At 42.5% G+C, this 24635-nt stretch overlaps 2 protein-coding genes across 4 annotated transcripts in view; one reads left to right on the forward strand and one right to left on the reverse strand.

The window, feature by feature from the left end:
* CTNNA1 (catenin alpha 1) overlaps window positions 1–24635 on the forward strand; it is a 119736-nt gene that overhangs the window by 48062 nt on the left and 47039 nt on the right. For both annotated transcript variants that reach the window (XM_051630778.1, XM_051630777.1), the window contains exons 8-9: window positions 22263–22343; window positions 23152–23304. In XM_051630778.1, coding sequence (XP_051486738.1) covers window positions 22263–22343; window positions 23152–23304 — 234 coding nt within the window. The remainder of the gene's footprint in view (window positions 1–22262; window positions 22344–23151; window positions 23305–24635) is intronic.
* LRRTM2 (leucine rich repeat transmembrane neuronal 2) lies at window positions 10911–14399 on the reverse strand. Of its 2 annotated transcripts, none has more exons than XM_051630790.1 (2): window positions 13977–14399; window positions 10911–13206 (listed from the first exon to the last, which is right to left on the reverse strand). In XM_051630790.1, exons 1-2 carry the CDS (start codon window positions 14004–14006, stop codon window positions 12088–12090), a joined length of 1149 nt encoding a protein of 382 aa, XP_051486750.1. In that variant the 5' UTR covers window positions 14007–14399; the 3' UTR covers window positions 10911–12087. The 2 variants fall into 2 exon arrangements, with proteins under 2 accessions (XP_051486750.1, XP_051486749.1); XM_051630789.1 differs by having other exon boundaries at window positions 10911–13634.

Consider the following 24635-nt stretch of genomic DNA (forward strand, 5'->3'; position numbering starts at 1 on the left):
GATAGCACTAGGCAGTAATTTTAAAAGTTTGATTTCATCATTGCTTGAAAGAGGACTTGCTCAGTTACTGTTGCCTGTGAAGGTATTTGAATGAAATTAGTCATTATCCCTGGGGCTGGAACACAAGGAGTGTGTGGGTGCATGGACAGATATACAGGTTAGTAACTGGGTTCCTGCATGGGCTGGGGATGAAATTAATCACTTCATCTTGCCTGGAGTTGATTGTCCTTAAGATGTGAACTGCTTACAAACAGGCTGAGGGAGGTGGGGTTGTTCAGCCTGAAGAGAAGACTTTTGGGGGACCTTATAGCGACCTTCCAGTACCTGAAAGGGGCCTATAAGAAGGCTGGGAAAGAGCTGTTCATTACATTCATGTAATGGTAGGACAAGAGGTGGTGTTTTTAAACTAGAAAGTGTGAATTTAGGTTGGACATAAATTCTTTAATGTGAGGGTGATGGATCACTGGAACAGGTTGCTTAGAGAGGTGGTGGAGGCCCCATCCCTGGAGACATTCAAGATCAGGCTTGATGGGGCTCTGAGCAATCTGTTCTAGCGTGACATGTCCCTGCTTACTGTAGAGGGTTTGGACTAAATGATCTTTAGAGGTTCCTTCCAACCCAACACGTTCTGTGATTCTAAACCAGCCCCAGCATCTGCTGACCAGACCCGGCATTTTCTGCTGCTTCCAGCATTACCCTGGAGAGGGAATTCTGGAGCAAGTTGCAGGGATTAGGAATGGGCTTTTGCCTGGAACAGTCCTGAAGATTTTGGTCAGCTGCCATTAAAGCTAAAAGACATGAAGGAGTTTGGAAGAGGACTAACCTGTATGTTCTTCTGATTTTCCTGCTTTGTTAGGGATCAGACTTTGTGAGAGTGAAGCTGCAAATTATTGCTCTTGTATGTGGAAGTAAGACTTCTGGAGGTTCTCTTTTTGTGTATTAAGAGACTGGAAATATGTTACTAATTTGAAATCTGTGTTTCAAAGGCAGTGGAATGCTTTTGATAACATACTGGTAAAATAGGCATTTCCTGGTGGTAACTGCATCATATAAACCCCCCCCAAAAAACAAATCAAAACCACTTGTCAAAATAGAAATCAAGCTGTTTAATGGCCTTGGTAGAAGCTGTTTTAATAATCACAAACTAGTCCTCTTTTCTGCTCAGAATGGATGTGGGTTGTTTTTTTCCTGGCTCAGATCACTGAAACCAGTTCTTGTTCCTTATCATAGTTTACCTCGTGTCTCTGAGCAGTCTGTGTCAAGGAGGTGGAATTGTCATGTAGTCCTAATCCTGCCAGTAGTCCAAAACATTTCTCTTGCATAAGCATATGTGGGAAACAATATATAATAATTACTAAAAAGCCCCACAGGATAAAAGTAATATTTTTAGCTTGGTTTACCCTTTTAAATTGGTTCATGGCAACTGAGCAATACTCAGACTAGCTGGAGGTTTAGGCACCAGGAAATACCCAGAGAGCAAGGCAAATGTCCTACAGCTGGTACTGGGGTAAAAGCTCAGAAAAAGCTCGTTGTAAAGTAGTAGGCACAAAATTTTAACAGACATGTGGTAGGGTAAGATGATATGGTGAGAGTTGATGCACTTTCGTAAAGATAACATTGTTTATTGGTTAACATAATAGCAGAGAAGTCTGGTACTAAGCAGTTACAATCTTGAAAGTGTCTTTTTGCAGAGAATCTGATCTGCAGAGGCCCAAACCCTTATTTAAACAGAACTTTTAGAAATTTTTCTGCCCTCCACAGGTAGATTTCCCCATAAGTGGGGTTTTTTTGAGATTTAATTTTTGTTTTTAATAGTGCTTTCAGTTAGTACCCCAGGGTCACTGGTTGCATATATTTAATGTACATTTCATGTTGTTTCGGGTGAATTTTCTGTGTCACACCTGTTTTTGTTATTTATTGTATTTGTAGTGTAACAAAGGTTTCGGAAGAATGGAGTGCTTGGATTGTTTTGTTGTTTACATAACATCTCTTTTGGAGTGGTGTCCTTGAATTTTCATGGTTCCCAGTGGGTGTCTGAGAGTCCCCAAGTACAGACTAAATCTTGTTCTTGACTCTTAGAGCACAGGTTGAAGTCAGAGGAGTTGCAGCAAACAATGTGCTGCAATGATGCTGCCTTTCCCTGAACAACCGAAACTGTTTGTTTTTTAAAGCAGGTGATCACTTAGTAATTTGCCTGATGAAGATTACGGATTTTGAATAAATGGACAGTAAAAGTAGGTGCTGGGAAGTTCCTATCTTGATGATACAGCTTTACTGTGGTATATTCAAATGATCAAGTGCCCACTAAGAAGAAGAAAGCAGTCTGCAGTCTAGTAGCGTCAGCTCATTTGAATGTAGTATAAAACTTTTTCATGTGTCTCTGGACACTCTCACTGGCATGCTTTGTCAAGTTAATTGTTGTCCACAGACAGTTGTAGATATGAAGGGGTAATATCCCTGAAATTTATCTGCATGGTGCACTGGAGTAGTTTCCCACTTTGTCAGTGCTTTCACTCGTCTGCCGTGTTTTACGGCGCAGTCAGACAGCTGCTAGTCACGGGAAAGTCCTGGAGGAGTCTTGAGCTGCAATAGAGGGGAGTGCTGACCACTTCCACCTTACATCTTTGTGTCATGTTTCAGGTTTTGTGCTTTTTGCACAAGAACCTGGCTGGGTGTCAGGTGGGGTTTGTTGTCCTGGTCCCTGCTGGTAAGGGGGCACCTCTGCAGCATGGGAGCAAGAGCTTTGAGTTCATTCTGTAAAGACTTCTCTCATTTGGAACAAAGTGGAGGTTTTCTCTAAGTTTCAGCTTTGTCAACAAATACCTACCTGGCTGACAAATCCAGCCCTTGGAGTGGAGGAGGCACTGCAACTTGTTCAGCAGTTCTCAGCTCTGGAGGTGTATTAAGGCTGCACGTGTGGTCTGTAGATATCTGACATGCATTAGTCTTCATTGTTACAGCATGTTACACAGTGAACTATGTGAGTGTTCAATTATTTTAACTACAGGCAGCAGATGTTCCTCATCCAAAGGACTTTGCTGGTCTAGATGCTTGCTCTCCACTCACAGGCAGAGAGTAAAACTCATGACACAGGGGACATTGATCATGCCACTTTGCAGTGTCAGTAAAAGTTAACTGTCACTATGGACTCTGGTGACTTGTGAAACATACCCTAATTTTGCTTTGCTCAGGAGCACAGTGACATGTTAGAGATGTAGTACCTGCCAAAGCTTACTGTATTTTTTTCTGTAGTTCAGTGTAATCAAATGTCTAACCTTAGCCTTTTTTGAAGTTCCAGGTGTCTTAGGACTGGATGCTAATTGCAGGCAAAAGGCATCTGTTGTGTAGTCAAAACTCTCTTACTTCCAAGTTCCACAGCTGCTGTGGTGCTAATAGATGTCCCAGAGCTAAACCAGTCATCCATAGAGAAGAATATAAACTAAAGATGCTTTTTTCTTCCTGCCTGCCCTGTGGCTGTTAAATTCTTGAAGTCCTGAACCTTAAAGATATCCACTTGGTACCTATAGAGCTCCCAGCTGTCATTAGGACTTACCAGGCTTGGCTGTCAGTGCTCTGGCTCTGCCTTGCACTGGTCTGCTGCTCCCCTGAGCCTGGTGTCTGTCCTACCTGGAAGCAGCAACGCAGTTGTTTCCATCCTCAGAACTATCAGGAAAGATTGAGGAGGGATTCCTTAACCTTTAAATCACTCAACCAGCATTTCAAACACGGAGTTAATCCCAACTCTCTGTAGGCCTTGGCACAACAGCTGTTGCTGTTCTCTTGGGGAAGGCATGCTCCAGGGCTGGACTCCATCAATAAGTAGTTCCATGTCTTTACTGAAGCATGTTGTCTTATCCTGAGGACAACAGAGATGATGCTTTAATATCTCTTTCTCTTTAAATGAGAGGTGTGTGATTAGACCTGGGGGCTTGCAGAATGGCCTGCTGTGTGGTTTTCTCAACTCTGTTCTTAGTTTGTTCCTGACTTGCCTCCTTTGATAGGTGTGTGCTGAGGGTTTTCACTGTTTCACTGCCTTCTGGGTCAGGTGAGTCACCTTGGGGAGCTAAAATTTGCCTTACTCGAAGTAGAGCTTGTTAATAAAGCTGCTGAAAGTGTCTGCAGTGCAGGGCAATGCATATGTATTTTCCCCTCATTAGCTGTTGTGTGGTGTCTTTAGAGGTGGAAACTCTCTTGCAGCCTGTGTCCCTGTCCACTTTCCTCCTTTCTCTCTGCTAACAGCTTGTGTCATTGTTAGCTTTACTAAGAGCTCTGTTAATTTTACAGTTTTTAGTTCTCTGAAAGATAAAAAGCTTAAAGTGGTATCAGGGTTGAAGCAATCTATTGGAGGGCAGAAATTGATAGCTAGCAGCACATGGCTTTTGAGGCAGAGGATATGTGATGGATTATTTAGGAGTTAGTTATAGGGAAGAGAGCAAATGCATCCCAGTAAGAACACTGGCTGTAGGGTTGAGCTGGGTTCTGCATTAACACCTTTTTAAAGCATGTGGGTAACACTGCTTTTTGTAACAAGCTTTTCTGCAGAATTTTATACACTTCATCAAGGATATTCCAAGAATTTCTGTAGCCATACAGTTGAGAAGTATCTTGGAAGGACCTTTCTACTTGAAATGCATTTCCTGTATCTAGTGCTGTCTTAAATCTCTTGCAGTCTTGCAAAACCCATTCTACCTATTAAATATGCAGTAAAGCTGTTCTGTTTGGTAGAAGATTGTATGTTTAAACAGCAGAAGTCCTCATTGCTCCTGTATTTTAAGATTAAAAATTCAGCTGCAACACTGCCTTCAGATTCAGAGCCATTAGAAAGGATTTTCCAGATTTATTCTCCTGATTATAATACAGAAAATTAATTACTTTTGACTGTAAAGAATTATGGCCCATTCATTATTTAAGAACCTTCTTGATGGATGGACCTTTTCCACTTACTTCAAGACTTCTCACGAAACAAGGCTGCTTTTTTAAACTAGCATAAAATATGATGAACCTATATCAAACAGTGGATGCAGCATTGCTCTTCAGGGACAGGGATTGGTGGAAAAGGAAAACAGCACTTTTTCTGTGTCTAGTTTGCTTGAGTATTGGACATAGAAGTAATAGAGTCTGCTGGGAGACAGCAGCAGTAAGTTTCTTGAACAGCTTTTAAAATTTTTGGTTTGTTTTAAAGGAAGACTTAACTAGTTTCCTAAAATGTCCTGGTAGAAGAGAATAACATTTCAGTTTTGCCTCTCTGTGTGTTGGAGGTGTTTGTGGGGGGGAAGATCTTGTATTGAACTCAAGATCCCTTCTGGTCATTGCTGTTTCTTATGCTGCCAGTTCAGAAGGTCTCAAATTATTTTTGTGTATATTTAAGTCTTTGGTCTTGTCATTTTACCAAACTAAGAAAGAATAAAAAGTCAAATTTCTTAGACCCTGTTGATTAAAACCAGCAGAAGAAGCAAAATAATGTTTTGGTTGCCTCTAAACCCAGAAACATTTACTTAAGCCAAACCTACCTAATTAGTAGCCAAACCTCTCTAGTCATTTATCACTGAAATAAACATGAAACTTTGTGAATGAGGCCACTGTAGTAATTTTTTGGTTGTTAAATGGGATAACACTCAGTGCATGTGGTTTCTGATGTCTACCATGACAGAGCTTTAACTAATTAAAATACTGTTGTTTTCCTAGTGTCTTAACAGTCATGAAACTGTTGATTAGGTAACAGTGATTTCTAAAATCTTTTCTCCACGAGGGCAGAGGGCAGTAAATAGCACCATCAGAGCTTTCTGATGGATGAGCATTGAGTCCTGTCCCTTGGCCTTTGCACTCACAGGAGGAGGGATCTGGTGCTTTCCCACATGTGCTGCAATTTCCACTTCATTTGTGCAGTTCTCCCCAGTCAGGTTATTAAATCTCAGGGTTTTTTGCAGTTGTCTTAACACAGCCTACATTTAAAAGTAAGTTGCTAGTGATGTTGACATTTCCTTGTTATTAATTGGATTTCAAGGTTTTGCATGGTATTTTCAGAATACTGTTTTTTTTCCAAAGTACTTCACCTCTGCTTGTGACAACTGGTTTTGCATTTGAGATGCTTTTTATATTAAAATTGGTCTCTTTGACAGTTTCAAGAAAATAGATTTATCATGTGCTGCTTTGAGGCATTAGAAGGATTTGAGGAGCAGTTAGCCAACTGACATTTAAAACCCTTGAGAAATTGTTCTAGCCAAACCTTTTGCAAAAAAAAGGAAATGCAGCTATGGATTAGTTACTCAACTGATTTTAGCTGGCAGTTTGGTGCATGTAATCATCTTGGAACATCCTGAAACTGGTTCTTTGTTCAGCTGAAGGCTTTTGGGTTGTCTGTGAACTTGTCAGCTCTCTAAACGAGAGATCTTTCTCATGCTGTTGAAGCACCATGATTATGAACATGTTATGTTCCTTGCAGTAGCCCTTAGAAAGAACATTTTGTATCTCTGACACTTTCTCAATGGCTGCAATTCAAAGCTGAAGTTCTGTCTTGCTAGTTTGACATCTCAAAATGATACGGATTGTTTGTCCTCGCTAAATTCTTGGCAAGATGGTTCTCTTGGAAAAGCCACACTCCTGGCTGGCACAGCAGTGGTTGGTCTACCAGGAGACCCAAGGGGAGCAGCCAGGGACAGAGGCAGGTCTTGGAGCCCTGCAGGCAGCCTCTGCCAGGTCTTGCTGGAGAGGACACTACTGCCTCTGCTGTTTCTGATACAGGTACTTAAAGGGGCTCAGTCTCAAGAGCCAGAAGTTCAGCTTGGGTTTGGTTTTCACATTCTCACCTTGCTTATACCAACAATTTTTGCTAGTCAAGAGACATCTTGTTTGGGAAGAAGCTGTGCAGGCCAGCTCATCTATTGCAGTAAAAGAGGAGGTGCAGTATGATTATGGCAAATGGACTGCCCCAAACCTGGTTTGTCTGCTTTGGGTAGTGGTTGTAGACTGGTCTTTATGTATTGTGAGGAATGAGCTTTGGACACCTGTGTTTGAAAAGGGAGGAAGAAAGAGGCAAATTCAGTTTTACAGTATACACAATTTTAATAACAAAAATTTTCTGTACACTGCACTTTGTTTTACTCCATTACTTACACCCCCTCTGGCCAGAAGTTGGCTCTTCAGACAGAATTTAGATACAATGGTTCTAAGACTCTTTTGAATCTGTGGTTGCAAAGCTAATAGAATAGTTCACTTACTATTGTTTTCATTAGCACATAGAAAAATGGGGTGTGTTTTGCTTTTGCTTTTTTTACAGTGGAGGGGTTGAAGGATGTAGCCTGTCATTGCTTACCCCAGAGAGGCACAAGCTGCATGATGTTTTGCCCTTAGAGCAAGTTTTGCCCCATCTGAGTCTTGATGACATCCATCAAAGCTTCTGTTACCTTTTCCTAGATGCCTCTCAAAAGGTTTTTGTGCAAGATGTGAAATTCTGGATTTCCAGCTGATTCTGAATGGTCTTTAAGCATCCTGCTAATGTGATGGCTTAAAAAGCAAAGCCTGGCACCAGTTTTAGCATGTGGGACTTCTCAATGGAGGAAGTTGTAGGGGGGGAGGAGCTGCTGCCATGCAACTGTTCCGTTTTTTGGAGGAAGGAGAAATACTACAGTATTCCTTTCTGAACTTTAAATTTTTATGGAAAACTTCATAAGAAAGATGAAATTTGGTTTCTGGGTAGATTTCATAGCTCTGAACAGGTGGTTTTTGATGGCTACCCAGATCAGAAAATTTAATCATGTTTATTTTCATTAAACTAGTAGAGAAATTAACTTAAACACATTAAAAAAGTGTGTAGTGCAGATTGCTGTTTTAAAGCCATTGGGTATTTCTGATGTTGCATGTTAGCTATAGGCCACTGTCTTGTAAGAGGGGTAATGGAACATAAGCTAAGATGCTTAGATTTGCATGCAGGGTAGGCTTATCACTGAGAAAATCAGATCATTTCTGCTTGGGAGAAAAGCAAACAAAACCAAACATTGATAGAGCAGCATTAATTATGTTTCTGTGATAGGAGATGGGAGCCCTGTGCAGAGGAACACTTCAGCTGGAGACTAAATGCTAACCCATTTTACTCCTTTATCAAGTCATTTTTAGTTGTGTGCATTTAAACGATGATCTAATGCAGAGTGACTAATGAGAGGGGAGCTGAAAGTATTAATTCAGACCTGTTCCAGGATGATGACTCAAAAACTGAACTTGTGCTGCTAGGTTTGGTTTTCACTAATGTGAGGGTGAGAAGGAGGAGAAGCTGGCTGGAGGTCAGTGGGGCTGGAGGAGATCTTTGGATGGGAAAAAGATCTCGAGCAGTAGAAGAAATTTTCACTTATAAAGAGCCCTGAACACACTCATGAGGCTGTGCCTAGAGGTGGTGAAGCACCTATAGTGCCCTTTAGTACCTGTAGAAACTGAGGCTATGCAGCAGAGATGATATTTGGGGAAAGCAAGCGAGCAACCTCTTGTCATCAGCCGCTGCTCATACTGAAATACGATGAATTTGAAGTAAATCATCATGGTTCTTGTTTCATAAACAAAATAAATCAGGGACTGCTGAGTAACGCAGTTATTACAGTACCCTCCTTGCCTGGAAGAGTCACAAGCAATTGAGAATGGAAGACAGTAACTTTTTTTAAAAACAAAAAACAGAACAAAGCCTGAAAAATTAATGGCCTGTGGTCGTGTCCTTGTGTAGAGCAATGGCTTTGCCTGCCATTTGCTGTCTTTCCTTAGGGAATTTAAGTTGACTTCACTGCTAGTGTATGACATTCTGCAAGTTTTATGATACCTGTTATCCTAAATGTAATGTTTGTGGAATTGCTTTGCTTACGCCTGGAACCTGGCAACAAACGGTTTTGGAAATGGCAGACATTAAACCACAGCGTTTGGGAGATTGGCTGTGTATTAGTGTGTAGTACAGAGAGTCAAAGTAAAATGAAGCAGTGCTAGGCTGTGTCTGCTGGTCTGCTTGACTGTCTGTGAGCTAAGGCAGCACTGCAGAACCAGTGGAAACTGGGGATGCTGGTGGGGTAGGGAAGTTGGGTGCCTGGCCATGTTTGCTTGGAGAGTCACTGGAACAGTGCTTTAATGCTTGGAAAATTTGTATCGGTGGCTGGGGTGGAGAAAAGGATTAAATCCAGCATTGCTGGAGCATCTCTTAACTGTTCTTGAGTATAACTGTAAGCTAATAAAGATGGAGTGAGTTTCTGTGCAGAGCTGAGGTGTTGGGAAAGCACCTCCTTGGGAGGAACCTCAGTGCTTCAGTCAAGCAGCCACTTCTCGTTGCTGTGTGGAAGACTGACATGGCACCTTCTTGTCACCATTTGACTCGGGTTTGACAATAATTGGCTTCATCCTGGCTCAAACCAGGACACTTTTGAACTGTCTTACAGCAAGGATTTCTGCTGTGTGTGGAGCAGAAAGGTGGAATTCCTTGTTGTTAATGCAGCTGAGGACACCAGAGTTCAGTATTGACATCTTATGGTGGATGATAATGTAGCAAGATTATTTGGCTGCCAGTATAATTAATGAGCTCAGTTATAACTTTGTCGCTGCTGGCACCCTACAGCTGTACATGAATATCATTCCCCAAAGTGTCTGCTTTCCAGTTCCCAGTGGTACAGACCATGGTGTTAGTTAACACAAGGTTAACTTGGGGAGGTGCACAGGCAGGGGCAGGTTGGTGCTGAGAGGGGGATGCACGCTCAGAGCAAAAGCCAGGACGTCAGGGAAGAGCTGTGAGCACTTACTCATAGCAAGGAATGAAGCATGTCTTTCCACAGGCAGCTTAAATACCCTTGGATATCAATACATCTTTGTATTTATCAGCTTAGGTCTGGCCTGGCTCGATTTACTCATACAGAATGTTTGCTCTTTGTCCACCTGCCCTGCAGGATTTGTTGTATTAAGTTAAAAGCAGTAGTTGATTTCCTAGAATAGGTGTAAATTGACTTGTTGGAGTGTAAACGGTTATGAGGGTTCAAAGAGATCTCTCCTGAAAACCATGAGGCTTCACTGAATCTCTTCCATTAAAGTAATCATGGGAAGTAAACAAAATATTTGTTTTGTAATAAGGGCGCTGTATGTAAAAGGAAAATTATTGTGAATTAATATCTTCAAAACCAGTAATTGAAAAATCTTTATGTAAAATCTTAACAGAAGTCACACTTATCTTGCTGTAATTGCCTTGGACAAATTCATTTCACAATAAAACATCAAACTGTTGTATAATTGCACCCTAAATACCTCACTAAGTGGTAATACAGATAGATAAAAGCAGAGTGAAATAGCAGACAGATTTTTATGCAGTGATTTTTTTTTTTTCTGTTTAAAAACTTTGCTGAATAGTTTAGTACAACACAATTAGCATACTGTAATTACTGTTTTCTTCAAGGTATGGCAACACTGTGAGGAGTTTTTCTTTCTCGGTGTGTGCTGGTAGTTGTTTAACACTGCAGCAATTGGACACAACACATCTTTTTTTTTTTAGTTATACATACATCTATATATATTAAAAAAAATCCATCCCTCAGGTTCTTTTAGCTTTGGTTAGAATGTTTACAATATTTGAGCAGTTGACTTAAAAATCATGTAATCCTTTGCAGAGCCCCCCACCCCTGCCCCCTTGGCATCCGAGTACCAGCATCGCTGCATAGATCTGCAAATATTTACATATCAATTCATAATATAGTATAAATAGCAATATGGTACTTCTGGCTAAAGAAAGCAAATTACTCCTTAAGAATGAAGTGCGTGTGTGTATATATATTTATATGTGATTTTTTTAAACGACATACTAGTTTAGATTCTGTCCTGTATCAAGTAAGAAATGAAACATTTTTCAGTGAACTATTCTAAAAACTAATTATATTATCCTAACTTTTCAGAAGGTATGCAATTATTTATTTTTTTAACTGGTAATTACCTTTAATTTTGAAACAGGAGGACAAGTGAGCATTTCTATTACAGGGACTAATTCTGTCTCCAGAGAAACCAGTGGAGTTAGAGCATGAAAATAGCTTCCAGGCAAGAGGAAGCTGGGGGGGGCAGCGGGGGGACAAAGGGAGGCTTCTTCCTTCCCTCCCTCTTCTCCTTAACCTCGCAGTTGATATTTACTTTTAATTACGAAAAACTTGCATTAAGGGTATTTACACATGAAAAGACGTTGACACGTCGTTTATTCATAGTGGTGAGTAATTAGCCTGAATTGGTGAAAAGCATCAAGTCAAACCAGAGAGCTGATAAGGATTGAATGTACTTCATATTTAGAATCGATCCTGTCATACTGAGCCTTCCTAACGAAGCTGTGCTGCCTGCTTTGTAAGTGCCTGGAGAGTCGTCCTGCTAATTAGTGACCGTCCTGCTAATTTGTGACGGTGTGAACTGCTCCTTTCTCTGTCCTGAGCTTTTGCAAAGCTCCGTTTAAACAAGCCAGACTATGAATGCAGATGGGAAACCTGTATTTAAGAGAGATTCACTGGCCCCCAGTGCACTTAAATCCCCACCTGGACCTTCATTGCTTTTTCTTTTTGTTTTGTTTCCCCTCCCCTTTTTTACTGGACTGAAATTATGAGAGGAGGAAGATCTTCCTCCACGGCTGCCTTTAGAGCGAACGGAGCCACCTGGAGTGTTTGGGATCCTACAGCTGGAGTGGAACAAACGGAGTGTATGTCCCCCCTGCAGATCTCTGTACAGATATCCACTATCCTTCCCCTTGGACTGTTTTCCTTAGAAAAAGTAGGATGTGGAGACTTGGATATAAATGTTTACACACAGTCATATAATTACATAACATGAAACATTTTACATAGTTTGAGGTGAGCGTTTTTTAGACTTTTAAACATTAGGAGTGCAAGTTTAACGTCATCATTGCTTCTTTAACACTGAAAATATTATGGATTCATTTTTTTAAAAAAACTTAAAAATACTGCACCACTCCATAAACAATGTTTCCATTAAGTAGCTTGGAAAATTAGGCTTTATGTCAACATTTGTAAAAATTAGAATCTGGTGTAGGTCCCCTACAATTTTAAAATAGGTTACTTATCTGATTTAATTTGGGATGACATGTAGGTATTATACTTCACATTCTTTATAGGGCAGCTGCTGGCACTTGCACTGTCCGTAGCCATTAATGATGATGAAGGGTCCTTCATGGGTGGGTTCATATTCATTATAGGGTCCTTGGTCTGACATATTTGCCATATGCAGCCTTGTTTGGGATCGCAGCTGCCTGTGGTTTTGAATCATTGAGCACTGCCTAATTCTTCTTAGTGTGGGAGGGCAGCACTTCCTGGAGATGAACACTATAAAAATGATAAAAAAGAAAGAAAACAATAAAGCCATTGTTCCTGTAATTACCCTCTGAGTGAAGATGGCATTGTTTGGCTCAGGGAAAGGTTCTTCGGTGGTAACGACCATGCCTGCTGTAGTTGGAATCTCTTTGTCTCCCATATGGAAATGAGAAGAGCTTGTTCTTTTTGTGTACTCGGTGGTCGGAGCTGGGAACGTTGTAGCCACGGGCGTAACAACAGTTGATAAATTCCAGCAAAGCTGAAAACCATACACTGCATCCAGAATATCCTCTCCCTGGGTGTGGTCGGGACTGTGGCAGAGGATGGAGTGCTCCCACCGACCTTGGAAGCCACTCAACCATGTGGCCAAGGCGCAGATCTTTGGGCTGCATTCCCACAGATTGCCGGAGAGGCCCACGGTGGTGAGGGATGTCAGCGAACTTAGGATCTTGGAATCCAGAGTGGTCAGCTTGTTGTTATCCATTAGGAGGGTTTTAAGGTTAGGCATAGTTTCAAAGACTGTTAGGTCGATGGCTTTGATCTCATTTCCAGTCAAATCGAGCTTTTCTAAGGTGCCCCAGGTCCACTCCATCCCACATGTCAAGTTGCTAATTTTGTTCCACTGCAAGAAGAGCGTTTGGAGGCTGCTCAGCCGGAGGAAGTGAGCAAAATTAATCTTTGTCAGCTGGTTGTGCTCTAGGTGAAGTTCCCTCAGCTTGATTAATCCCGCAAATCCGTTGCGAGCCAAACTTCGCAAGCGGTTTGTGCTCAAATCCAGGAACTCCAGGCTACGACAGTCCCAGAACAGGCGGACCGGGATGGTCCGCAGGGAGTTGGAACGTAAGTGCAAGGTCTGTAGCTTGCGAAGACCGTAGAAGAGCTCGGGGTGCAGAGAGGATAACTGATTAAAAGAGAGGTCCAAATTCTGCAGGTTAAGCAGCTGGCTAAAAGTTGTGTTTGGCAAATGAAAGATTTTGTTGGAACTTAAGACTAATTCCTTAAGTTTATACAGTCCTTGAAAAGATTCTTCTCTGACTGTTGCAATTTGATTATGATCTAAGTGAAGCCAAGTAAGTTGACTGAAGCTTGCAAATTGATCCCTTTCAAGTTCAGAAATATAATTGTGCCTCAGTGACAAACCTAGCGAGCCCTTTTCAGTGGTGTTTGGCACTGAGTGAAACCCCTGAGAGTCACAGTAAAAGAGCAGCTTCTCACAGCGACATTTTGGTGGACAAGCCATGCCCAAGGCAGGCAGCATTTTTAAAACCATACTCATTGCATATAGTGCTGCCAGCATACGAGCCCCTAATGGCCACTTGAAATGTAAGCCTGCAGAATATAATTTAGGAAAACAACAAGATAGGATAGCCTTATCAGTATACTTTGAACATCACGACGGAAGATTTCACTGCAGATAACATTGCCATGCATTTCCGACAAGCTAATTCTAAATGCAAGAAACAACTTACTATGAAACACAGAATACTTGGGTATTACACTTAGGATGAGTCTTTATCTCTTATTACGGGGGATTTACAGTGTCAGAATCAGAAAACATTTTTTTTTTTTCATAAGGTTCAGTGCAGAAAAATGTGCTTTAGCACCTAACTGCTCCTTTAAAGCACAGCCAGTCATTCATTATACAAGGTATATAGAAAGGCAGGAACTTACCCATTCTTTTGAGCACATTGGAGGTTGCATTCAGTCGTAGTTTTAGACTCAACGCCGTGAGTCTGTAAAAGGCTCTAATGTAAGATAGCCTTTGAATAATTTACTGAGCTTAGTGTCCTTTGATATCAGTGCAAAATTGAATCCACGATGCTCTCTTGGAATATTCCTTTTGAAATCACGGGCTTGATCTCCTCTGACAGGTCTGCAATTTTTAAATCAATGCTTAATAGAAGTTTTCATCCTCTGTGGCTGCTCAGCTGGTTAATTGAAGCTCACGTTTTCTTTTTCCACAGCTGTGGCTTCCTTTAGTCCTAACTTGTTGATGGCAGATGGGTGGCTTATTGCTGAGAGAAGCTCCTGTAGTAGCATGAGTGCATTTACTGAAAAGCTTTTCAGGGAAGCAGTACAAGAATGGATTTGCTTATGTGCTGCGACCACACAGGGCTGTATATAGGCTGACGTCACCGGGTGACGTTCCTTTTGTTTGGGTTTTCCAGAAGCTTTGCTGTTTTAAAGCATTGTGGTGCATACTGTGATCATGTTAAAGACCACTGATAGAGCGGGGGGAAAAATCCATGGCAGGAGTCCTTGGTCCCTGCGATAGAAGGACCAGGAGAGACTTGCACCACCCCATTCCCCCCTCCTACATCTGTGCTGGCTCTATTCAGCTGGCATTAGAGGCAGCGCAGAGCTGCGGTTGGAAGTCCTCGGTGCTGGCTGCTGCCTGTTTTCCCTTGAATAACGCTGCAGAAAAGGAACTTTGAGATGCAGAGTATGCACAGTTTGAACAGAGGATGCCGGTTAGCACTGGCTTTTTGCAGAAGTGAGAGGGATTTGGCAGCTTAAAGCTACACCTAACAACTGTGTGTGACTGGTCCCTGCAAGAGTGGTAAGGGGAGAGGACAGGAGATGAAGAGGGTGCGTTGGAAAGTACAGCACACAGCCTGGGAGCAGAGGACAGGGGCAAATATTTCAGGCAATGAGAAATTTCTGGAAGAAGCAGAGCTTGCGGTAGGGCACAGGAAAAATTTAATTGGAATCCAGCTTGACAACATGCAGTTATGAAACTAGAAAATCTGCTTTCCCCACCCCCCCCAGATGGTGGCTTTTGTACTTGCTTTTTCCTGGGGACTGGAGTGCGGGAGGGGAGACCATGAGGTTGGCATTTGCTGTTGGGGCTCAAAGCCGTTGGAGGGTTTCCTTGTGGAAGCCAGGTACATCCTGGTGTCATATGCCCCCTGTGAAAGGGAGGGCAGTACTTTCATTAGCAGGTCCGTGAATGTTATCCTGAGTGTTTCAGAGTAGCAAAAATTTCTGTTTGCAGAAACAGGGGCCCTGCAAAGCTGTCGGTGCCATCGCAGCTGAGCCGGTCTCTGGACACAGCACACACAGCGTGGTGGAGGCAAATGCTGTCATGGCTACTTGTTTTAGAAGTTCATTGCCCTTTCAGCTGGAGCAAATTGTGCTGCTGAAAGGTACATGAACAGACTTAATTTGAATTTTTTTAGGATTTTGGAAATATTGCATGCATGTAGGGGAAAGCCTTCAGAGGAGCTGCTCTGGCCTTGAGTCACTGTGGATGAGGCAGGGAGGCGTTAGTTTCCTGCTCCAAACAACTTGAGTGGGCTTTTTTATTTTCACTTGAGATATAAAGCAATAATGTAGAACAAGACACTAGAAAATGTTTGCTCTGTAGTGGCAAGGTATCACTTACAACCTCAAGATGTTGGGTGAGCTGAGAATACCAAAATCCGTCCTGATGGAGGAAGATGATTTAATTGTGTCAAAAGATTTTATTTCAAAATGGCCATTTACCTTTCTTCTTAAGCTTTGATCCCTTAGGGGTACTTAGTTTAAATAAGAATAGCTGGTTTCTGCCTGCTTCTTCCTTTGCTGTCCTGTAGTGTAATTGTCATACTAACTGCAGTAGTTCCTTTCTGTGGTGGGCTGTCCATCCAGAGCAGGCTGAAGTGAAGAGCTAAGTGGAAATAAAGGGATGGAGCAGGTGAGCTTTTATTTTAAAAAAAAGAGTAACCCCCAAACCCACCCAAAACCAAACCAAAGCAAAAAAACTCCACCTCCAACCCATCAGGAAATGAACTGTCTTTAATGATAAAGTATATTAGGAAATGCTAGATAAACTCAATTTGCTCTGCTGTGGTAAATATTTTCACATTTGCTGTAAAGAGAAAGAAATACATGTAAAGAAATTACATAAACCTGTTTTAAAGAGTTTCTTCACATTTCATGTTCACTGTAGAAGCACAGAAGCTGACACCCAGCCATAGCTGTCAGGTGCCAGCTGTCTGATGGAACCACTGCACCCAAGTACCTGCCTTGTGCTTCCTGTGGCAGCTCATCTGGTGCAAAGTCCTGACTTGAAGTATTGATTTGAATGTTAATAACATTTAAACATGGTAACATAACATTTAAAAACAGCAGGCCAAAGGGTGTAATTAATAAAAAGACAGTGGCTGTAAGGTCAAGTGTTGCTCCTCTTCTGTGCTACCTCTTTTCACTATTACCAGACGGCTGAAATTTGGTGTCTTTTGGAAACGTTTTGCTTTTTTGCATCAGTATCTGTTGGTGGGTTCCTCCCACGTGAAGATTGTGTAATTTGGCACAGAGTTAAGAGTCAATGTTCAAACATGGTAAGTTGCTTCCTTTCTAAAGCTCTCTGTTCTTTGGCCTGGAACCAAACAAGGGCTTTTTAGCACCTTGCCAGTGAGTTTCCTGTTTGGGAAACCGTTAACATGAACTTTATGGGTGCTTTTCTTAGCGAAACATGTTTTTATGTGCACTTGTTGTGAAACAGCAGATAATGCTGAAAGCGTGTGTCTGATTCTCTGAAGTCTAGAACTCTGTGGCAATATTCATGTTGTTCCTGGGGAGCTGCCGGGGTGTCCAGGTGCAGTAGGCTGGGAATAAACCCCAGCTGCCCGCAAAGCTCACGCGATTGCGTTTCTCCGAGAGTGAAAACTCCCTTGCGTGCCGAGGAGAACCAGAGATGAGTGCCATCTGGGGACTCCTGCCAGAACAGGCGCTCTGAGGTAACAGCACAAATCATCACCTGCAACTTGGAGATGGAAAATGGCTTGTCCGCCGCAGGAAGAAGCTTGCCAGGACCAGAGAACCCTTGCGGGAGCTTCTCCCTTTCCCCTCTCCTCCAGCAGCAGAACTGGTTTTCCTGGTAGATGTAGTATTGCACCCCGAGGGTAGTCTTGTCATTTAGTTAGGCTGACATCTTGTGGAATCCTTCCTAGTGGATTAAGAGCAACGAATAAGCTGATTTTACTTGATGTAGAGTGGGCAGCATGACTTTCTTGTGCTGTGGGCTTGGAGGATGGCAAGCCCTGGAGTTGTGGGTGCAGCTGGGGCTGCCCTGCAGCCATGTGTGTGGCACCATGCACCATGCAGAAGCTCACCCTTCTGCCTGAAGAAATGAGTGTGTTAATTTAGCACGTCGGGGATCATGGAAGTATTTCCTGCTCTTTTGCAAAGAGAGCCTTTGTGCTGTGTCAGTCAGGCTGTGAGGTGAAGGAGACGAGCACGGACGTGTGGCTGTGACATTCCTGTGTGTGCTGTCACTTGGACACGCTACTATGGAGCTGGGTGAGCAGTGAGTCCTGTGAAGTGGACAGACAAGAAAAAGGCATGTCCAAGATGATGCATCATCAACAGCCATGTCCAGCTCATCAGGCTAGTTGCAGAGATCCTTCAAGCAAGGACAGTGGGAGGGATGGGACAGGGCACCATAGTTTGGGTGTCATTGTCTTCTTGAGAGCAAAGGACACAAGTGTGCTGCAGTGTAGTGTGGTGACTGTCACCTCCCTGTCTGACAACTCTGCACCTGGCACTGACTGCATATTTTAATTCCTCTTTGTCCCAAGATGAGTCTTAAGAGCCAGCCTTCCCTTTCCTTGGGTGCTGAGGGGAGTGTGGGGCCACCATGGCTGCAGCCTGGCAGTGGGGAGGGACGCTTGGCATGGCAAGCTGTGCAGGAGGGCACTGCAGGCATCTATTCTGATTCAGGTTCGTGCTGGACCCTAGGTGATGCCAGGCAGCCCTGTGCTTTGGTGAGCTATGGGCTCACCCTGGAAGATTCCTTCCTGCAACAAACCAGCATATAGTTCTGCTTCCTCAACCATCAGATCTCAGATATGAAAACACTGCTGAAATCCATGTGTTAACACTGTGTAGCTCATCCTTCCTGGTCTTGAATCAGCACTACTATATCTGGAATTTGTTTGCAGCCCTTATATCCTGGTAATAGAGGAATATGGACAGTTATCTTTTGCAGCCATGTAATTAGGCTAGGTGTGAAGGCAAAAATGAAGCCTGTGACAAGCTGGCTCCAAGCACTAAATCTCCTGCCTCCACACGAAGCAGTGCTCAGCAGTGCCACGCTGACACACAACTTCCTGCACAGTCCTGCCCGGAGGAAGGTGTGCCAGACACTCATTTGTCACTTTTTAAATCACCATCATTAGCCACCACGCTGCCTGTTGGATGAATAGCTCAGAAGGCCATTCACCGATTACCTGAAGCAGAAACCTCACTGCAAAGCATCATTTTTAGAGCATCATTTTTTAGGTCAGTGGTGGCTCTCAGTCACACAGTGGTAGCACACCTGGCTCACATCTGGGTGCTGATTTGGGAGGAGGGATGCTGTGCTCTGCTGGGATGGGTGTGCTGTGAGGACTGGTGCCAGGTAGGAGGCACAGTGTCTCCTAGTAGCTCTGTGAGCTTCTCTTAGCCCAGACTGATGATGCTGAATAGCAACACAAACATGGCTTTGGGTAACTCATTGTAATACGTGTGATCCTGGTGGCTTTCAGACAGTGTTCACACACTGCCACCACCACGCCCTGTTACCTTTATAAATCACTTGGTGTTAGATTTTAATATCAGTAGCTGTAGAAAAAACTTGGTTCAGTTGTTTAGGTTTTTTTCCTTTTAATTCAGATGGCAGGCCTACAAAGGGAATGCTTTGTGACAGAGATGGTGATTCCACTTGCCTCCCTGTATACAAACCCCCTTTCTTTGCTTCAAGCCATTAAAACAAACGCTGGTGGGGATAGCTGTGTGAGCTGGAACAGCAAGGATGTGACAGTGACTGCTTGTATTGCTTTCCAAGCAGGGTAGCAATGACGGTGGAGATTACAGGGAGTGGGAGAAAGGAGCAATTTTTAACACCAATTCTAGCCTCTTTGATAAGGATCTGATTTAATTTAAAGTAAATTTGCCCTGTGGATAAATTTATTATCTGCGATACTGGTCAGAGCTGCAGTATCATACTGCAAAATGACTGACGTGGTCAACGTGACCCTGTTAAATCTATTATTATCTTACTGTACAACTGACTGCAGAGCTTGTGATTCCATCAGCAGAGCTTTGTGGTGAATATCTAAAAATCCTATTAGTAATCTGCAATATTCAGGCTTTACCGTTGTGAATGAGCTGGGATGTGTTGTGCTGCTGGGTCACTAAGTGGGCTTCTAAGTTGTAGTTTGGACTGGAAACAAGGGCCATTTTTTTAATAGGGTAATTGGCGACTGGAATTAATTATCCAGAAGTGGTAAACTGTCACTTGGAGCATTTAAATCAGTATTTATTATTTCAGAGAGGGTAACCACTCAACAAGTCCTGTTTGAGCTGGTAGTGTGGAACCAACGGACAAAATTCATGGGGTGTGGAAGCACCTGGAATGAGTGACTGTTGTGGTCAAGGATCTTCAGTGTTTTTACGTGCCCTGGAGGGTTCATGCAGCTGCAGGCTCTACAGCTTGTGATGTGCTCTGGTGGCCTCTGCCCCAGTAGCTGACTCTGCTGCCCAAGACCTTGGTTAGAATCAGCTGAGATGATTGCAGTTGTTAATAACAACAGGGTTCTTCTCTAGCTGCAAACCTGCAGGTGTTCCTCATATTCACCCTCTTCTCCTGCCCTGCTGCACCAGGCCTAACGAAGGAGTCAGGTTAAGAGCTGTATGTTCTGAGTTGTTAAAATTACTGCAGCTACAGTAGCAGGACACTTTACATTGCAACTTTCAGAGGGAAATTCTGGTTTTGATGAGCTTCTGTACTAAAATTTGTGAATGCCAATGAGATTGAAATAAACTGGAGCTGCTTTGCTAAAATCGAATGGGTTTAGATTATACAGCTCTATAAGGCCGATGTGTGGTGGAGCTTAATAGGAAGGGATCAACAGTATGAAACTGGTGCTGTTTAAGGCTCTAATATGTGCATTATATGATTTTAAGGCCATTTTGCACAGGACTGGCTGTGGTCTGGTCTCATGAACTGAATGTCCATTAGTAGAAGCCATCTCTTGGTTTCCCTCTCATCTGAAAGGCAGTTGGTCTTCTGGCAGCAAGGGTGTCCTGGGCTGTGAAGTCAGGGACAACGAAGTGGAAACAATGGGTGGACTCACTTCAAAAGTATGCTCCTGCTTCGTGTTTAAATGGTAATGTAGGGGCACCCAGGGAGAAGTAAAATGCCTTTTCTTGGAATAGCTGAATGCTTGGCTTTCTACATAATAGATGAGCGTATGTCTTAGATCCAAAGATATTCCTGGAAAAAAACACCTTCATGTTCGGGGGGTTCCATGGGCTCAGTAAAATGGTCACGTTGCAATAGGTAAAATGGCATGAAAACATCAGAAAGCTGCAGGTTTTTGTTTCAGAGCAGGGCTTGGGTTGGTGCAGTGCCAGCTGGCAGGTTCCAGAGTTTCGGGTGACTCGGCCAGTGCCCTCCTCGGGGTGCAGGCAGCACCCACAGGCACGCTCGGGGCTGCGCTGGGGATGAAGCGACCACGTTCAGTGCAAGCTGAACAGGGACTCTGTAGCCTGACTGCTTCTTGGTTCTCATGTCTGCCAAGCATGGCAAGGGTAAAATAAATAAGTAACATTAATCTTCACTTGATTTGGAGACTTTGGCTTTCATTTTTGAGTGCGGAGCGAAGAACGGGCCAGCGCCGTGTCTGCTGAAGGCTGTGGTGTAGTCAGAGGGAGCTCCTGGGTTTTAATTTCACTTTTCAGTTACCTTTTGTGATGAGAATTAAATTACTTGATTACTTCAGGAGGTGACAAATCTTCAATAATTCATTAAACTATAATGACACTAAAACATCCTAATTCTTCTCCCCCTCCCCCCCCCCCCCCCCATTTTGTTTAATTTTTATTTCTGCTGTGGAGTGGACTCAGTGTTTCAGATTAAAGGCTGCCCATCCAGGTATTGCTAAGCAGGCTGTCATCTGGAGAATTGATAACTGGCATACTCTCACTTTAGTGCTGCTAAATGGTTTTTCTTCTCAGCAGGATAATTATATTGATCGTGGCTTAGAACTTCAGAAATTGGATTGTGGTTGCATAAAGTGTGTTTCAAGATTCTAATATAAGCTGTATTATACAGAAAAGAACCTCCCAGCAAAAGCAGGCTGCTACCATTGTTCTACCAAACGCTCCCAGTTTGATATAAATTAGGATATTTTTGACCCAGCTTCTGCTTAAAAAGAGAGAAGCTGCTGCTGCTTCTTGGCCTCTTGCCCCCTTTAACAACAGGGCTAATGCAGAACTCACTGTATCCAACCTTGCTGAAATCCAGCCCTCAGTGGGTGGGCCTGGATACCTACTTGAAATGTTGGATTTCATCCCTGACAAGTGCTTTCTAAAGATTTTTACCTTTAAGTCAATTGATTTTTGGGCTTTTGACTGCCTGCTCAAGAGCAGTCTTCTGTGATAGCTGGGTGTGAAGGCGTGTAAGGGTGCACGGTTGTATCGGATGCGCAGCCCTTTGGACTGCTCTGTGTGGTGCTGGTGCCTGCAGGGCCAAGGCAGATTGTGAGATGTTTGTGTGCAGTCCTCTGGCCTTGGGCCACCTCGACAGCCAAGGCCAGGGAAGGTTGAGGGTTGAAGCAGGTTTGTGCTGGGCTCCGTGTAGCGCCAGCCGTGGGGTGGTTGACAGAGCTGGCAGAAAAGAGAAATCTAAAACTCAAGGTTGGACATAGTCTCTGGCTGATGAGGAGTGAAAAGACATCTAGAATCATGAAACAAAGCTTTTGTTCTGAAAGGAAGCTGAAGATTGTCAAAGGCAAAATCTTAAGATGTCAGATGTTCCTGTGCTGCCAAAACTGGCCAGGAAAGGCTTTACCGGAATTTACTTCTAGTGTACGTAATCACTGTTAAAAAAAACCCAACAAAACCAAATTGACAATGTACTTGAAATGAATAGTGCTGGTTTCACTCGGAGACCTTGAATCCTCATTTAGCTCATCATCTCTTGTCTTCCAGGCTGGCCGCAAAGAAAGGAGTGATGCACTGAACTCTGCAATTGATAAAATGACCAAAAAGACCAGAGACCTGCGCAGACAGGTAATTGATGCATGAAACTGGTACACGTTGAGATAAGTGAGAGCATTTCTGCATGTTTACCCTCTTGGAAAGATGTGATCTGTTGATTTGTTTCTAGTGGGCAGTGGATTTGCCTGCTGCTGCTTTAATGAATTAAAAGCTAGGAGCTTCCAGTGCCTGGCTCATGGGGAAGCATGGGGTGGAAATGTATTCCCCTGTTAACTGGGTAATAAAGATGTTGGGTTTTAATCATCCTCCTGGCAAGAGAGATTTAAAAAAAAAAAACAAAACTAAACAGCTCCTTTCTTTTTATGGATTTTGAATGTAATCAGGTACATTTTGTAATTCTGACAGTATTCATCTCTCAGAGCCTGTTTTCTTTGAGGGCTGTATGTAACATCAATCTTTTGTCCATTTGCTTTTTAAAGCAATAGATTTGCCTCTTCAAGTATATGTGAATATGGAACAAGTTTGCAGAAAAATGTTTTTATTCCAGTAGAAAAATAGAAGTTAAATCAGCATGTTGTTTAATCAGCTGAGGGAAAACAGCAAATTTACTCAGGCAAAACCAATATGAGCTGCTAAATCAATATTTGTGGCCAAACTGGTGACTTGCACTTATATAACGAATCCCTTTTTTTAAAAGGAGATTTAATTTAAATTGAAGCAAAAAGTGTATAGGCAAGACATAGTGCAGGAAAATCTTTGGTCACACAAAGGAAAAAGGATCAATGACAAAAGTACTTAAGCTTTACGTATGAATACAGTAAATGGAAAGCAGCAGTGGAACATTGCAGAAAAATAACTCATTCTTTTATATTTATTTTAGCTCCGCAAAGCTGTTATGGACCATGTATCAGACTCTTTTCTGGAAACAAATGTTCCACTTTTAGTATTGATTGAAGCTGCCAAGAATGGGAACGAAAAAGAAGTTAAAGAATATGCCCAGGTTTTCCGTGAACATGCCAACAAACTGATTGAGGTAAGATGGTGCAAATTAAAATGAAATGATCACTGGTTAAATTAAGGCAGGTATAGGCAAGACACATTTTTCAATTATGATGAAACAAATAGCAAATTGTGTAATAAATTTGCTTTTAAAATTTCATTGGAATGAATTTAAATATCGTTTCATTTAATATTTATTTAAAAACAGAAGCTTATAAAATCCCAACAGTTAGTGTTACATAGCCCATGCAGGTTTAGATACTGTACGGTGTGAGTATATTGTAGAGTTATCTTTACTTGATTAGCTATTTGGAGGTGGTGATATGGAGTGAGGGAGACTGGCATGATTGTCCTTTGCTTCAAGTCTGGAGGTTTTTTCTTCTCAGTAAAATACCAGTGTATATAAACAGGTCTTTTAGGTGCAGACTTTCAGAATGCAAACCTCCTTGTTTGTGTGTAAAGAGCAAACAACAGACAAACAAAAGCCAGTAACAACAAAACTGATCCCTGGCACCTTTAATAAAAACCCAAAGGCTCTCTAACTGGTGTTACTGAAGACTAAAGCTAATAAGGTGGAAAGATCAGCTTTAATGGGTCTGACCTGCCTTAACTAAAATGCATTAAAGGTCATTAGTCTACCACTAAAGGTGATAGTTTTCCAACAAGTAGAGCCTTTACAAGGAGCAGTGTAAGCTCACAGCCCTGTGTTCATGGATGCATCTCAGTAACCGTGTTCTCTTCCAGTTTTTTTTGCATGAGATTTTTGTTCCTGTTGATGCTAAATGGCAAGGAACAAACAACTGTAGGTATTGTTGAAGAAACATGCCACTAGGAATAGACTTCAAAAACTTCCCCTGTGCACTTGAGTGTGCTGTGAGGCATCAGCTGGCTCGAGTGCTTAACCTCAGCAGCTACCAGGGAACAATCAGATACTGGTTAATGTATTTTTGCTCTCTTGGTATCACTGCGTTTGATAATTGAGTCCATGTGTCTCCTAGGCTCACAGGGAATACTTTCAACACAACTTGACAGATTTAAATTACTCAAGAATAAGACTTGTATCGAACATCAGGAAAAGTAATTTCTGACTCTTGCTCAAGATATTTTTCTCACTTTTTTAAAGCCTTGGGGACTCTGAGCATGATGTGCAACTGCCCCATAGTCTGGAGTGCATCAAGCTGGTCCAGTTCTTCAGAGTTGCTGTCTAAGCTATGAAAATCTCTTAATTTTTTGGAGGTATCCGTTCTTCTTCACTTCTGGCCTGCAGCATTTCAGTCTAAATGGCATCTTCATATAGCTTCAAAGTTATATTATTCTGAATTTTGAGGAACTAACATTATTTCACAAAGGAACCAATGGAAGACT

The sequence above is a fragment of the Apus apus genome, chromosome 13 (assembly GCF_020740795.1).
Source record: "Apus apus isolate bApuApu2 chromosome 13, bApuApu2.pri.cur, whole genome shotgun sequence".
Lineage (NCBI taxonomy): Eukaryota > Metazoa > Chordata > Aves > Apodiformes > Apodidae > Apus > Apus apus.